At 38.4% G+C, this 16,636-nt stretch overlaps 1 protein-coding gene across 2 annotated transcripts in view; it reads left to right on the forward strand.

Moving 5' to 3' along the window:
* The window catches only part of LOC126461477 (lysosomal alpha-mannosidase-like), a 148,453-nt gene that overhangs the window by 107,424 nt on the left and 24,393 nt on the right, over positions 1 to 16,636 (forward strand). For both annotated transcript variants that reach the window (XM_050096000.1, XM_050095999.1), the window contains exons 9-12: positions 4 to 203; positions 7,772 to 7,980; positions 8,090 to 8,301; positions 8,481 to 8,697. In XM_050096000.1, the coding sequence (XP_049951957.1) occupies positions 4 to 203; positions 7,772 to 7,980; positions 8,090 to 8,301; positions 8,481 to 8,697 (838 nt within the window). The remainder of the gene's footprint in view (positions 1 to 3; positions 204 to 7,771; positions 7,981 to 8,089; positions 8,302 to 8,480; positions 8,698 to 16,636) is intronic.

A 16,636-nucleotide genomic window follows, 5' to 3' on the forward strand; every position in this document is an offset into this window, starting at 1 on the left:
CAGGTCTGCAAACAACTTTATGCCCTGGCTAGTGTGGGACCAGAAGACTGGAAAGATCTGAACAGGATGAGAGAGGCAATGGGTGTCATGCAGCACCATGATGCTATAACAGGTACAGAGAAGGAGCATGTAGCAAAGGATTATGCACGGATATTGTCAGATGGCTTTTCAGAATGCCTTGAAGCTATTGAGGCAGCTTTTAAGTAAGTTTGAAAACATGATTGCCACTCGTTCTATGTTGGGGATTCTTTGTAAAATAACTTATGTTGTGATTAACGTACAGTCTTAAGTAATATTCCATAACAATGATCTTTTTCTGGGTGAAATTAAGGTCAAATGTCTGTACTCGTCAATAAATATTGTAGACTTTGTGGTAATCCTATAAATAGTATAATTTATTTTTGGAAACCAATGACAATTAAAGGATATGTTATGTTTGAAGTATATTAACAACACTCTGTACTCTGGAAATGTGTATGAGAAAATGCGGAAGCAATTAAAGTAAGATATTGTGCTTAAGTATAAAAGTCAAAGTTGGATACAGAGAGGTTAAAGGACATATAGGTGAGGGTAGAACACTTTACTGACAGGCATATCGGAGGAACAAAATTTTGATGTTTTCAGTAGTGATTATTTTGCTTTTTATTTTTGTTTTATGGTTACATTGCATACATTGAGTAGACATCTAATGCAGGGCAAGTCAAGAATATTAAGACATTCAATAAAACATGTTTACTTGCAGCAACACTTTGACTTGTATTGATAACACTATTAGTTTTATATAACATTACTTACAGATTTAGTTTATTAGGTAATCCTTAACAGTGTAATATTCCTTTTCTATTAAAGTGTCTTCCAGTTTGGGTGGGGATGGTCAAGGGATTTTAGTGATCCACAAACTGTTTTACATTCTTAAGCAAAATATACAGATGTGTTTAACTATTTACGCAATATAAACATTCAACAGCTTGTGCTACACATGAATGTCAGAAGACTCAATTCAGTGGAGCACTTTATCAAATGTTTCATGTAGGCTCTTGTTACCACCAAGAAAATTTCTGTCAGGCACTCATTTGCAATGTGGCTCACTACCTGAATCTTTGTCACATGTACTGTCAGTGCAAAAGCCCCACTTGTGCGTATTTGCACATAACTTCTTCAGTCTTGAATCTATTGAGCTGTACCCACACCACTGTAAGACGATGAAAGCCTGGAACTTTTTAACAGTTGAATAAGCTCCTGGTGCTGGCTTTTCATACCTTCCACTCATTTTTCCATTTAGCACCCTGGCTGAGTCAAGTGGAGAGCATTTGGATTTCTTCTCATATTAGTCTTCTGTCTTTGAGATGGTCTAACAGGCAGTGAGATTCAGTCTGTGAAGAAGGATTGATTAAATTTTTCAATCTTGATGACAGAGTTTGCAAATAGCTGCCTTTCAATGAAGGTGAACTGGGCAGATGTTCAGTAGTACTGGTAGTCAGCATGCAGGAGTAAATCTGACTCTCCTGCTAATGTTTCTCATAGCTTCGGTCAAATAAACGACAGCTTTCGTCTAGTGAGCACTTTGTAGTGAGACTGATCTGCTGTATTTTGCTGCAGAGTATAACACATGGGAAGCTCCACAGAGAACTAATGTATTTGCTCCCCATATACTATCTGCCTGTTTCTCACTAGGTGCACCCATGTTTATACTTTCTTACTTGTGTTGGAAAGGCTTTTATGTATGTCAACATTCTGTCTAATGTGACACAAAGGTATCTTAGCTTACCATTGTACTTGACTATGTCAAGGTGACCAAACCATGAACTGATCTTTGCTGATTATAGATGGTTAGAGAGGTGGAAAAGACAAATTGTTTGTCCTTGATAAGCTGGCAATTGTTGCAGTGGCTGTCAGCTATGCCCCCACGTTAAGGTTGCAGAGGGGAGAGGATCGGTGAGGGGAAGGCAGTGCTGGCTGCTTGCACTGCACCACTACCCGCTTTCTGTGCTTAACATGAAATCAGGGGTGGCACATGTAGAAATATTGCCTGCTTAAGTGGCACTTTCCTCAGATCAGAAATCATTTAATTTGTTGACATATTCAAGCCCAAGAGTTTTACCTACAACTTACGTATTCTTTATTTATCACAAATAGTGAAAAATGAAAGTAGAAGAATGTAGAGCTTACGACACATCAAGTCGAAAGTCAAAAGTCAAAAACTGATTTTTTAAATGTTTGCACATTGCATTTATTAAACACAAGACAGTATGTAGTAATGTTCACAAAGTGTAATTAACTGTGCCTGAAAGTGATCAGTCATTTGTGTTTGATTCAAGATCATGGTAATCATTGCTCAAGGGTGTGGAATTGACGATAACTTCATCGATGGCTATTTCCATTATTGCATCTCGTGCCCAATACTCTTAACTCCTGCTGCTACATACCCGCAGTAACCTTGCAAGTCATGTGGGTTACTGAAAGAAAAGCAACATTAATAAAATTCTGCACTCTTTTCTTTGACATGTCACCAGTGACATTGTTCTGCCTGAAATTGTATTTTACATGGCCCCTGCCAGTTTTATTGGATGTAGATTGCAGTTGCAGGGTGGTAAATGGTCTGCTTTGTGGCCACTACTTTCAGCGATTTTGTTCATGATGTACAATTTCATGGCTGGTTTTTTTCCTTTATTTTGGATAACAGTTCAGCCTTCATCATGGAGACATTGCAGTTTATTTGCCTGTCTCGCAACCATTCTGACATCATAATAATGAAATCATATTGCAAGTAAGGGGAAACAATTTCTTGCATGAAACTTCCTGACAACTTGTAACTGTGTGTCAAACCGGATTCTCAGGTTTGACTCACGGTCTGACACACAGTTCTAATTTGTCAGGAAGTTTCAAATCAGCATACACCCTGCTGCAGGCTGAAGATTTGTTCTAGTTTCTTGTATCTTGCTGCAAATACTTGCTGAATTTCTCATTTTGTGTAAGTTTTTCTCAAACTTACAAAAGCTGTGTGTGTTCAGTACTGGTGTGAAAATATCAGTGTTGAAAAGAAGAATGGCACAAAAACAAATGGGCCAAAACAAAGGTATCATAGGAACCCCTAAACACACATAATTGACACCATCAGAAAAACAAGTATGAAATGAGTTTATCAATCAATGTGTTCCACCAGAAGGGAAAGCAAAGTGGCCGTACAGATGTCTTTAAATTTTTGCTGGTTTTTAAAGTTACTATAAACATAAATGCATACATTTGTGATAAAAGCCATTAATACTGTGTGCAAAAATGAGAGTAATTAAAAGGCAGTCTCTTGGTGAGACACAGTGCCACATTTTTGTTTCCTGTTATCGAATATTTGATTATACAAAATACAAGAGATGTTTGAAATTTACATATGATGCCCTCGAAGTCTTTAATCTGAGTGAAGACCTCCGATTTTAGTTAGTTGAATAACATTTCTTGGTAACATCAATATGTACTCCTCTTAACATTTCTGTTTTTTTTTTTTTTTTTTTTTTTATTTTTTTTTTTATTTTTTTTTTTTTATTTTAGTGCTTATTCACAATTTTTATTCATTAATAATAATGTAACAACAGTGGAGATCGCTCTGATTTTTAAGAGTTATGGCACTTGTGCAAAAAGTGCTTGCAGCAAGTGCTTACAGAAATTACTTGGTAGTGGACACAAGCCTTTCATAATACTTTGACTTCAGGGACAGCTTGATGTTGGTAGCACACAGAGACAAATGAATATCTTTAAAATGGCACTGATTTTCTCCTCTTCTGGCAGCAGTACCACAGTCGTCAAGTTATCATGGGCAAACAGTACTTCCATTTCAGGAACGTTAGGTCTAAGTTGCCATGTCTTAAGATAGTCATAAAATTTAGTGAGGCTGTTTGTTAGGTGTTTTTCACATTCAGAAAAATCTTCCCTCCAGTATGAAATTGCAAGGTAAACTACATACTGAAATTTCTTGCTGGTCGAGTTTGACAGAACTGTTGTGTAGAGGCTGAATTACACCAGAGCAAGAACATATCCTTGAGCCAAGCTGTCACCGAGTACGCATCATTCACTCTCCTTCTTTACCTTAGCACACTTGAAACCATTGATTGCTCAAATTGCTTAAGAGGTTACGTACAGTCTTCCGAGGTACTGATTTCAGAAATTTCAGTGTTAGAGCCTTGCACTACACCATGCCATAAGTTGTTGGCAGTTCAACAAAAACTTTCCTGGTCTTCAGTTTCTTCTGGCATGCAGTTCGTATGTGAGAAGTCAGAGTACCTGCTCACAGCAGCTTCTATGAGGCCTGAATCCAACTAGTTTAAGTGGTACCACAGAATTAGTTTGTCCTATTATTTGGTCTGAGAAGATTGTTTTCACTAATTTTCAAGGGGTAGCTAAGTAAAGATATTGGGTGAAAGTGCTCTGCAGCTGTTCCTTCCTCCTGGTTTATATAATTTTATCACTTACTGGTGATGTTCCTATCCAAAGCATTTCATTGAAAAGGGTAACTAGCTGCTTTCACTTTGTAGGACCACTGTACACAAAAAATTCAGGGTGTAGCCCTTCTGTACCTATAGCTTTTCTACATTTTGTATGGCTAAGGGCTGTCTCAAGTTCAATGATCATAAATGGAGAAGAGAATTCTGGGTTATATTGTAGAAATTTCTTGACCTCAGGAAGTTAAAGCAAATTTTTTGGCGAGTAAAGAAAGTACTTAGTGAAGCCAAGGGATAGATGGCTGTGAGACAATGATTGTAAAACCAATAAAAGGGTAACATTCCTTGTGTTGAAGCACTCGGTGTAGAAATCTCAGTGGGGTAGGGAAGCTACAAAATATGAAAAGAGAAATGGAAAGCTCTAATCTAAAAATAATAGGAAAGAAAATAAGACTCTATGATCAGACATATTTACATAATTTATCAGTGACAACAGAAATGGACATAATGGTGTAGGTGTAGTTATGAATAGGAAAGCAGAACAAAGAGTGAGTTACTATGAAAAGTACAGGGATTGAATTTCTGTCTCAGAATTGATAATGAACCAATGACAACTACAATAGTTCAGGTATATATGCCAGTGTCAAAGGCAGAAGATAGAGGGGTAGAGAAAGTGCAGGAGTGTGTTAAATGGATAACTCTACTCTAATACTCATGGGTGATATGATAGGGAAACCTAATAAAGACAGAGTTACTGGAGAATATGGACTCAGTAGTAGGGATGAGAGAGGTGAAAGACTCTTTTGGGTACTGAAATAAATTTTCACTAGTAATAACAAATATACTGATCAGAAATCACAAGAGGAGGAGATATACCAGGAAAAAGACCTCGATTACTTCATGATGTGAGAGAGATTCTGAAATCAGATGCTGGATTGTAAGGTATGCCCAGGTGCAGAATAGACTCGTCCTACAATTTAGTAATGGTGAAGAATAGTTTAAAATTTAAGAAAATCATCAGAAAGAAGCAATGTGTAAAGAAGTGTAATACTGAAATATTAAGCAATGATGTTGGGTATTTCAAGTCCTCTTAGGCTCTAAGTATTGTGATGATCAATACTACACTAAGCAATTCAGTCAAGACAAATGGAGATCCTTAAAAATGCCATTCACAGGAGTTGATACAAGGAAGGGAACTGTGAAAAGAAACATTGGATAACAAAAGAAAAAAAAATAATTTGTCAACATAAGAAAGAAATAAAGACATGCACAGGAAAATAAGGAAGTTATACAGCAATACAAGTCACTTAGGAGAAAAATCAACAGGAAATGCAAAGAAGCTGAATTGAATTGGCTATAGAAAAAATGTGAATAAAGAAAAAAGGAAACAGCCATTCAAAGGAGACATGAAGCACATAGAAAGGTCAAAATAACATAGTGCATAATAAAAAGCAAAGCTGTCAACATTTCAAGTGCAAAAAGTAGCTCCACTTTTAAGTGCAGAAGAGAGAGCAAATAAGCGGAAATACTACATTGATTGTCTCTACAAGAGGGAGGAACTATTTGCTGATGTAATAGAAGAAAAGTGTCTGTGTGAAAGACATAGGTGACCTAGTTGTAGAGATTGTTTAACAGAGCTTTGGAAGACTTATGATGAAAGAAATCAAAAGGAATTGGTAACATTGCCTTGGAATTTCTAAAATAATTTTGGGAAGAGCAACTAAACAATTATTCGAGCTAAGTGTTTAGAATCTGAGACTGGAGACATAACATCAGAATTTTGGAAGAATATTGTCCACACAATCTCAGTGATTCAAAGGCAGATAAATATTTAACTCCTTGTGCAACTAAGCTGCTGACAAGAATAATTTACAAGGTGATGGAATAGAAAATTGAGGCGATGTTAGATGACAATCAGTGTGACATTAGGAGAGGTGAAGGCACAAGTGAAGAGATTCTGGCATTGTGCTTTCTAGTGGAGAGCTTGCTACTGGAAATAGACTTCGAAAAATAAAAACCTTTTCATAGGATTCGCCAATTAAAAAAAAAATCCAGCAATGCAAAATGGTGCAAATGTTTAAAAATCTCAGAAACACAAAAATAAGCTGCCAGGAAAGACAGATAATATATGAGTACAATATGTAAAAGAAGTAGGAGGGAGCAAGTAGAATCGAAGACCAAGAGAGAAGAGTAAACGTAAATAGCACTCATGGATTAGGTCTTAGGCCTGCTCTGACTGGCTGGCTGCTGCCTAAAAGGCAGTACGAGAAGCCATCTATGATATCACCAATCCCTCCAGCTATTATTGCCAGTAGATGAATCTTGACAATGCCACTGTTTCTTCATTCGAACAGCTCCTCTTTAGGACTCATGAGGCTGAGTTGATCCTCTTCCGAACCTCCCTACATCAAGCAACACTAACCATTCAGCTACAGATGTGATCACAAGAGAGAAAAATTCAGGTAAAAAAAAAAAAAAAAAAAAAAAAAAATATTGAGAGAGAGGTGCTATCACTCTCCCCTACATTTAAACCTGTACATTGAAGATGCAATGACAGAAATAAAAAAGAGATTCTGGAATGAAACTGGAACTTCAGGTGAAAAGGTATCAACAATAAGACTAGCAGTGACAACACTATGCTTAATGAAAGTGAGGAAAATTTTCTTGACCTGTTGAACGGAATGCAGAGGCTAATGAGCAAAGAATTTGGATTTAGAGGAAACCAATGGAGGTAAGAACAATGAGTAGTAGCAGAAATGAGATAAGTGACAAATTTAAACGTAAAAATTTGTAATCCAGGCAGTATACGAAGTGAAGGGATTTTGCTACTGCAGAAGCAAAATCACATGTTACATACAAATCATGTAGGATAATAAGAAGTGGACTATCACAGACAAAGAGAACATTTTTCACTAAATGAGGTCGACTAGCATCAAAACTTAGGTGAGCTGTACTGAACAAAAGTTATTATGGAAGATAACAGATGGAGAATGCCATGTAGATTGTTGAGGTCACAATTAGTATAAAAAATGTAAATGGTGAAGAATATATCTGATAATTGTGGAAAAAGAAAGGGCAGAAGGCAGTATTTTTGCACTCTAAAGATGTAAAACAGCAGTTACATCTTTCATATACATATGTTAATGGCAACTATGCAATAGGTGCATTGAAATAAAGCTGTTAGCTGACATTAAAAGTTTATAATCTGATAGCATATGTTCAAAGTAATTGCTGAACAGTTGTTATTTTGAGATTATTAGTGATCTTTCCACTACCCTTTTTTTCACATTGGTTTCCATAGTTATGGATTGTGATTGATAATTAATAAAATCTGTTTACAGGAAAATTATACCAAAGTCGTCAGTGGTGAAAGATGAACTTTCAGAAATACCAATCAAGCCATGTTTGAAGCTCAATGTGAGTGAGTGCCAGGTATCAGAAGTGAATAATTCTTTTGTTGTTTTTGTATACAATCCATTGAGCTATCCCACATCTCACTATGTGAGACTTCCAGTGACTTCAACTTCATACAGCGTAAAAGACCCAAATGGTATGCATATTTGTGCAGCAAATTGTTGTAGGGAATTGATATTCTGTATGTTATTATGCCAAAGAATAATGAACATATGTTCATCTCATTTTTATGTTTGTTCAAAAAGGGAAGGAACAAATTACTCAGCTGGTCCCGATACCTGAGCCTGTCCTGACCGCACCTGGTAGAATGAGTGACGCTAAAAGTGACCTGATATTCAAAGCCACAGACTTACCGCCATTAGGGTTCCGAGCCTATTATGTTACCAAACTGAATAAAGAGCAACAGAAAGAACATACAAGTGAAAAACTTGATGAAGCACATGAAATAGGTCATAAGGTAAGCTCTATATTAAAAACACTGTTTATCAACTGTAGACTCTAAATTCTTGCTCCTTTTTTACACTTGAAATTAATTTCCGCCATATCTTACAAAAATATAGACTTGTCTAATTAATTTACTGATTTTCCATTTAAACATTAACTTTATAATTAATTAATACAAGTGTTCTTTTGTAGAAATTTAGTCTGAAGTTTGATGATGTTACTGGGAAAATAAAAAGTATTGTGAGCCAAGGACATGAGATAAAAGCTAAGCAGGATTTCTACTACTACAAAGGGTTCCTTGGAAATAATGAAGTATTTGAGAACAGATCGTCAGGTGCATATATTTTTAGACCTAATGGCTCTGAAGCAGTGCTTGTAAGTTCATCTGTAAAACAGAAAATTATCAAAGGTAAAGAAGCATTCATTTATAATGAAAGTAGTTATGTCCTACATGCATGCGCGCGCGCGCGCGCGCGCGCGCGCGCACACACACACACACACACACACACACACACACACAGTATATCATCAAATTTATATGTACAAACATACAATGGGCCAGTGATAACAGCATAAGCAGGCAGCCTGCCTTCAAGAAACACAATGTTGTCTTACATGGCATTAGTACAGTATGATTCACCCATTGAAGTTCATGCGTAACATTTAAAAAATTTCTGGTCTTAGGTATACAGTCATTTTATTTAAATAAATCTATGAAAATAAATTGTTATAAGTGCTGGCCTGATGATGGAGCAGATTTAACATACTGTATGTAGTATTTTACATATTATTTTTTCACATATTATGTGATGCAGATCATAATGAATTTTTTTTTTCTCCATTGTAAAAGGACACAAAAGTTATGGTGCAACAATTATCCCTTTTTATTTTTATAAAATATGATGACTTTGTTATTATTATTATAGTACATACCAAGTAATTAAAATTGAATGCTGGACATCGATATTATTGCCATCTCTGCAGCTGTCATGATTACTTGGGGAGTTGATATAGGAGTCGTAGCCATATCTGCCATGATCAAGATGAAGTTATCATAATGGAACAAGATGGAGTTACAGTAACTAGGGAATATTTTGTTTTGAACAATTCTCTTTTTACTGTGATCCAAGTATATGATGGAAGGGAATATTTCTGTGATGAAGAGAGATGTGTAACAGAAAGCAATAGCAGTACTATCAATACAGCATCATTGCTTAGCTCAGTTTATAGAAAGCATTTGTGATGTAAATATGAATTGAAAATCAGCCTTTGCTTACTAGAAGACAGTGCTAAAAGTTATCTAAAATTCATACACAGCAAATTGCCCATGACTAAGTAATTGACATAAATACATGAGGCAAGTAAGCTGTAATCCACAGAGACTCATTGTGGGAAGAATAATAAATATATCTGGTTAAAGTAAGTTGTATTTTCAGTTGATATGAATAAATTCGACATTCAGGCCTAACCTAAAATGTTCACCTTTGAAAGCTAGAAAAAGCTATTGACGCTTGACTAGAATACATCTTTCGGGTTCTGGAATCATCACAAATAAAAATCAGGGGGCAAAAGCCTATTCACAACTTCTACAGAAGCCCAACTGCAGTTCTAAGAATCAAAGGGTGTGAAAGGAGTCGGTAGCTTGAAGAAGTTGATAAGTGAATGAGACAGGATTGTAGCTATCTCCCATGTTAATCAATCTGCACACTGAGCAAGCCATGAAGGAAACTTGAAAAGAAACTTGGAAAGAGAGTAAAAGTTCATGGTGAAGATATCAAAATTTGAAGGTTTGTTGAGAACATAGTGAGTCAAGGGTAGTTGAGGACTTCGCAAATGAGCTGCAAGGAATGGATATTGTGTAGAAAATAGGTTGTAAGGTGAACATTAATAAAATTAAAACTAGGGGCAATAGAGTGTAAGGCAGATGATACTATAAGAGAGACTTGCATGTGTCTGTATTAGCAATTTATCTGTCAAAGTAGCACTATACAATGATTTGTCAACTAAATAATGGGAAAACAAAAGTCATGTAGATACATGTTTGAATATACATATGTGTTTAATGAAGAGTGGACAAGATAGATTGTCTGAAATCAGTCAGGAAAACCTAGATCAGGATGCCCAGCCAGAGCAGAGACATGAATAGCAGGTGGGTTTTGCTATTTAGGGAGCAAAGGAACTAATGACAATAAAAGGAAAGATATAAAATGTAGACTGGCAATAGAAGGAAAAGCTTTTGTGGAAAAAGAGCAATAGCTTTACATTGATAAAAAATTAGTGTCAGGGAGTCTCTGAAGAATTTGTTTAGAGTGTAACCTTATAAGGAAGTCATATCTGGGCAAATAACAGTATTCACAAGAAGAAAATAGAAGCTTAAACTGTTAAGAACCAACGAGTCTTCAGAAAATGGATATCATGTGCCGAGCAAATTTTGAATCTGAAACTGGTAATCATGTATCAAAAACAGAGGAAGCAAAAAGTTTGTGCTGACATTTACATCCTTCAAGAAATCTTAAGATTCAGTAGATAGATGAGCACTGTTCCAAATTTTAGAGTAGATGAGTTTGGATAGAAAATCCAGTGCACTGATTAAACAGGCTTTAAGTGAAATAACAAGTCGTAGGTCAGAGGAAAGCTTTCTGTGGCCATAAATATCAAAACAGGTGTGAAACAGAGAAATGGACTGTCCCCTTTGCCATTTAACTGTGTTCTTGATAAGGTGATCAGGGAGTGGCAATTAGAAAGGAATGGAATGGGTGAAATATGACTGGTGTGCAAGAAAAAAAGAATACAAGTAGATGGTCTAGCATTCACAGATGATATTGTGATATTGTTGGAATCATTAGAAGAGATGGTTAGCCAAATGACAGAACTACAGGGACAAGCAACTAAAGCAAGCCTAAGATCTCTGTCAAGAAGATGCAGTTCATAACAAAAATCAAGGCAGCTCCTAGATGGATGGCAGTATAAATTCAGAATGTGGAGAGATTTAAATTCCTGGGAGAATTGATAGGATATAAACTGGCCTGACAGGAAAGGAAGCAGTGAGAACAGACACACACACACACACACACACACACACACACACACACACAAAATGAATTTAGCATACAAACTATGAACATCTACAATAAGAATAATATTGTAATTAATGAGAAACTGAGACATTACCAGCCAGTGATCTGCCCTGAAGCTTTATATGCAGCAGAAACTCTTGACCTAGTAAGAGCAGGAGTACTTATGAGACTAGAGGTGGTGAAACAAAAGATTCTCAGGACAATATTCGGACCTAAAAGGACAGAAGATGGTGAATTTAGAAGAAGAGCAAACCGAGAACTGTGTACCAGGTAGACTCTCAGACATCATCAGGAAAAGGAGGAGCTTGTTTTTGGACACATCCTTAGAATGAACCAGGGGAGGTTAGTGCATTTCGTACAGTTTCTGGTGAACGAGAAAACAAAAGTACTTAAGATCCAAGAGGTACAGAGAGATCTGGAGGAAATTGGAATACAGGAACCAGAGATATACAACAAGGTGAACTTTAAATAGAAAACTAGGCTTTCACAGGTTTCAAAAACAGGACTAGACCCAGAACAAAATCATCGTAGGAAGAAGAGTGAAGGAAGTTGCAAAGTATGAGAGTGGAAGAATATTGGACAAGGAGAAACATCAGAAGAAACAAAGCAGACATGAATTTATATGGTCCTCAGATGGCCAAAATGAGATGAATATGAATAAGAAGAAGCTACTGTATTTTATCCAAGTACAAGATGACATTGATTATAAGACAACCCCCCTTACCACTCCCCCCCCCCCCCCCCCCCCCTGCCCCCCCTCCCCCCAAGAGACCTCTTGTGAAAAACTTATTTTCAATGTGTTCTGACTAGTCAAAATTACAAACTGTTATATTGACGTAAAGTATCTGCCTAAAAAGATAACATTATACCTATTCTAAATTTATGCCATTTATTGATCGTCTACAATTTGATAATACAAGGAGAAATAAAATTAATGAAAAGAAATGCTTTACAATAATTTCCTTTTCCACATTTTTCACTTGCTGACGCATGTCATCTGTGGTATCACTATTTTTAATCATCATACTCACTGCACAGCTGTGAAATTTGAATTTTCATTGTGTTTCTTTCGCATATGTTGTGATTTCTGAGGTTGTGATTATATGGGACCTGAGAACACATTTGTTTTTATCCAAATAGATATTGCGTTTCACTTCTATTCTGATGTGAAATGTTACAATGTCTCTTGCTTATACACATATCACCTGCCCACCGCTCGCATTGGCTGAATAGAACCAGCAGTTGACATACCCCCTTTTATTCCTGTCATATGTCACGCTGAGCGTCGAGAACATTACAGTGCGAAATACATGTGTATGGCATTGGTCCCCATCTAGACTTTTACCATCAACTGCAGAAATGAATACTCTTGTTGAGTATTTGTCCAATTTTAAGGTCAGTTCAATTTAGAGTACAAATGGATTCAGGCAAACTGTAGTTTAAACATGGTACATGTTCTTGAAAAGCCAGGTATGCAGTATGCATTTCCATAGTTGGCAAAATGATGTAATTTGTGGTCTGCTCACTAGTTGCCTCCCTGCTTTCATAGTTCTCACTTCGCACCCAAGCTGGTATCACTGTTCCCCCTCCAACTCTTCTGTAGTGCTAAGCTTGAGTAGCTGTGAAACACGGACTACAATATATTCTAGGGTGCAAATCATATGTACCAACAGCAACTAATACATAAATAAAAGATCGCCATTACGATTCAGTCCAATTAGCATACTTGTGCTCATCCTGCCATCCACTGATTTCTGTTCATACTATAGCTGACCACAGGTCTTACCACCATAATTTATTCTCCTGACAACAGTTGCAATCAGTTTATTTCGTTTTTTAGACATTTCATTCTTGATAAATTTTCCTCCTTGTTTCATCTGAATCGTGTTCTAAAATTGATTAAAAGCTGGTAATGTTTTTACCCAGTATTCTAATACATGAACAGTGACTGAATTTCTCATTAGTAAATCATTACAGTCTCCCATAATCAGATAAAATATTGATCTGGTTTCAGAAACAAGCAATGTTTTTTTGAAGAACATTTTTGCAGTTGAATGCTACCCTCAGTAAAAAGTAGCATAACGTGAGTGTAGGCTTCTGCAGCCATTGTCACTGTCAATAAAATTCTTCTGGGCGGTTGATCAGATTGTCAGTATATAAAATTGTCCGACATTTTGGCCACCATCGCAAGTGGCCTTCCTCAGGGCTGTGCTGAGTTGACTGCTGAATGAGAGAGACTTTTTATCTTATATAATAGCAGAGGAAACTGTTTATGTAATTTGATAGGGTACTTGAGGATAGGAGGAGGAATGTTAGGTGTTCTTTATTGGTCTTTATATTATTCCTTGTCATTGGTGGATAAAAAAGGGTTTGACTGGTGTTTATATTATTGCTTGCCATTGGTGAAAACGTGAATTAAAAAAGGGAGGTAGTGCCATTTACTTGTTACCAGGTGTGGGCTTCGGCGTGCCTGCACTCTATGTACATGTGACCACTGCTGTCTCCCATGCGCCTGTGTTAGATGCTCTGCTAGCAGCCACGACACCAGAAACCTATACCCATCCTCTCTATTCATGTTGGCGGGTCACTTGGCTATTTCTATCACTCTCTAACATTCCTCCTCAATGTAAGTAGCTGTTTCACCTGAACATGGGCTTCATGCAATATTATTCCTTTGTCGTACTCATCCTGGTATTCCGTGAAGCCCGCATACTGGCGGAACAGCCATCTACTTTGAGGAGAAAGATTAGAGAGGCGATAGAAATAGTCGAGCAACCCACCTACATGAATAGAGAGGACACGTATAGGCTGCCAGCAGCGACAACACTGTGGGAGGACAGAATGTGCAAAGCAACTCATTCAGGCATGTGGGAGACCATGGTGGTTGTATGTAGACAGAGCACAGCCACGCTGCAGCCCACATCTGGCAACCAGCAAACAGCGCTATGTTACAGCTGCCGCCTGTTTCCAATTCATCTGTTTCCACCAATGGTAAGATGTAATGTAAACACCGATCAAGCACATCTTTATCCACCAATGACAAGGAACAATATAAAGACCAATAAAGAATGCCTAATCCTCTGTCCTCCCATCTTCAAGTACCCAATCAAATTGCATAAACAGCTTCCTCTGCTGCTATATAAGATCTAAAGTCTCTCATTCACCTGTCAGCTCAGCACAAAGAACTGAGGAAGGCCATTTGCAGTAGTGACCAAAATTTTGGACAATTTTATATATTGACAATATGGTCAACAGCCCAGAAGAGTTTTATTGGCAGCAAACAGCATAATGTTTGTGTATGGTATCCATTCATGTATGAGAACTTTATTGCAAACCTGTTCAGATACAAGAAGAGTTTGTAAGATGATAAAATTTGGTGCTATTTCCTGCTGTGTTTTACAAAGCTGTCAGATTTTAAGCAGACCAATAGACTTTTATACTGGTTGATTTATAGTTTCTTGTGTATCCCATGCACGAGCACCATGTGAGTCAGATGTCACATAATTGTTCAAACTACGATGATACTGTATCGAGCACTTCATCGTACCCCTCTGTGGGTCCGGGGGTTTGAATAGGCCCGAGGTATTCCTGCCTGTCGTACAAGGTGACTAAAAGGAGTTTCAGATGTTTCAGCCATTATGTGATGGTCCGCTGTAGGGTTTGACCTACATTCTTCAAAATTTTCCCGAAGAGCAAGCCAATTGGGGAAGGGTGCCTTACAAGGTGCATTGTGTCCATCGTGCATTGAGATTTTTAGCCCACTTTCTCATCGTCGCATTGCAGTCCTGCCCATTCTCCATCTCTTGGGCAAGGACACCTTCTTGGGTGCGTTTTCCAACATGCACTACGCATTGTTGATTCCTGCATTGACGATGACCATGGACTTCTTTGCACCTGATATCCAGCATGACCACACATGGATCGCTCTGCTGATGCCTGCATCATTAACTCCCCACGTATGCCAAGGGATAGATGCCTATCCCCTTGGGGCATTGGGACGCCCAGCAATGGCCATCCTGCCATGTGGCCTTCGCTGCAGCTGGGTGGCACCCTGGGGAGAGCCCCTGGTCAGAGTGAGTGGCATCAGGGCGGATGACACGCGATGAGCTAGTCCATCATTTCTTGCAGGTGGTGAAACACCAGCGGTCCCTAAGCGATCACGAGCTCAATTCAAAGCACAAAAGTACGACCCCAATCGTTCCCTTCCTGGCCACACTATGGGAGGAACGTCAGGCTAAGGATGGCAGTGGAGATTGTCTGGGGTGCCCTGCGCCGGCTATCTGGCACCAAGGTCCACTCCCCAATTTCTGGCCTGACTGTAGCGAATGAAGTCCTTGTGGATCCTGAGGATGTCTCAAATGCCTTCGGCCACTTTTTCGCATAGGTCTCGAGCTCTGCCCATTACCACCCTGCCTTCCTCCCCCGTAAACAAGCAGAGGAGGCACGGCCACCTTCTTTCCAGTCTTTGAATCGTGAAAGTTACAGTGCCACCTTCATCGTGCGGGAACTCAAAAGTGCACTCGTCCGGTCCTGATCCTCTGCTCCGGAGCCCGATGGTATCCATATTCAGATGATGAAGAAACTTTCTCCTGCAGGTAAAAGCTTTCTTCTTCATGCCTATAATCGTATCTGGACTGAAGGTCATGTTCCCACACACTGGCATGAAACAATTGTTTTTCCCATACCCAAACCAGGAAAGGACAAACACCTTCCTTCCAGTTATCGCCCCATCTCCCTTACCAGTTGCGTCTGCAAGGTGATGGAGTGCATGGTAAATTCTCGATTGGTTTGGCTCCTTGAATCTCGACGACTCCTTACCAATGTCCAATGTAGCTTTTGTAGGCGCCGCTCTGCTGTTGACCTCCTAGTTACCTTGTCGACCTTCATTATGAACAACTTTTTGTGTAAGCACCAGACGGTGGTTGTGTTCTTCGATTTGGAGAAGGCTTACGAGATCTGTTGGAGGGCGGGCATTCTCCGCACCATGCACACTTGGGGCCTTCGCGGTCGCCTCCCTCTATTTATTAAATGGGTCGTATTTTCAGGGTACGTGTGGGTTCTGTTTTGTCAGATGCCTTTCGCTAGGAGAATGGGGTGCCCCAGGGCTCCATTTTGAGCGTGGCCCTTTTTGCCACAGCTATCAATCCAATAATGGAATGCCTTCCAGCTGTTGTTTCAGGCTCCCTTTTTGTGGACAACTTTACGATCTACTGCATCGCTCAGAGAACATGTCTCCTGGAGCACTGTCTTCAGCGTTGTCTAGAACAATTA

Source organism: Schistocerca serialis, chromosome 1 (assembly GCF_023864345.2).
Source record: "Schistocerca serialis cubense isolate TAMUIC-IGC-003099 chromosome 1, iqSchSeri2.2, whole genome shotgun sequence".
Lineage (NCBI taxonomy): Eukaryota > Metazoa > Arthropoda > Insecta > Orthoptera > Acrididae > Schistocerca > Schistocerca serialis.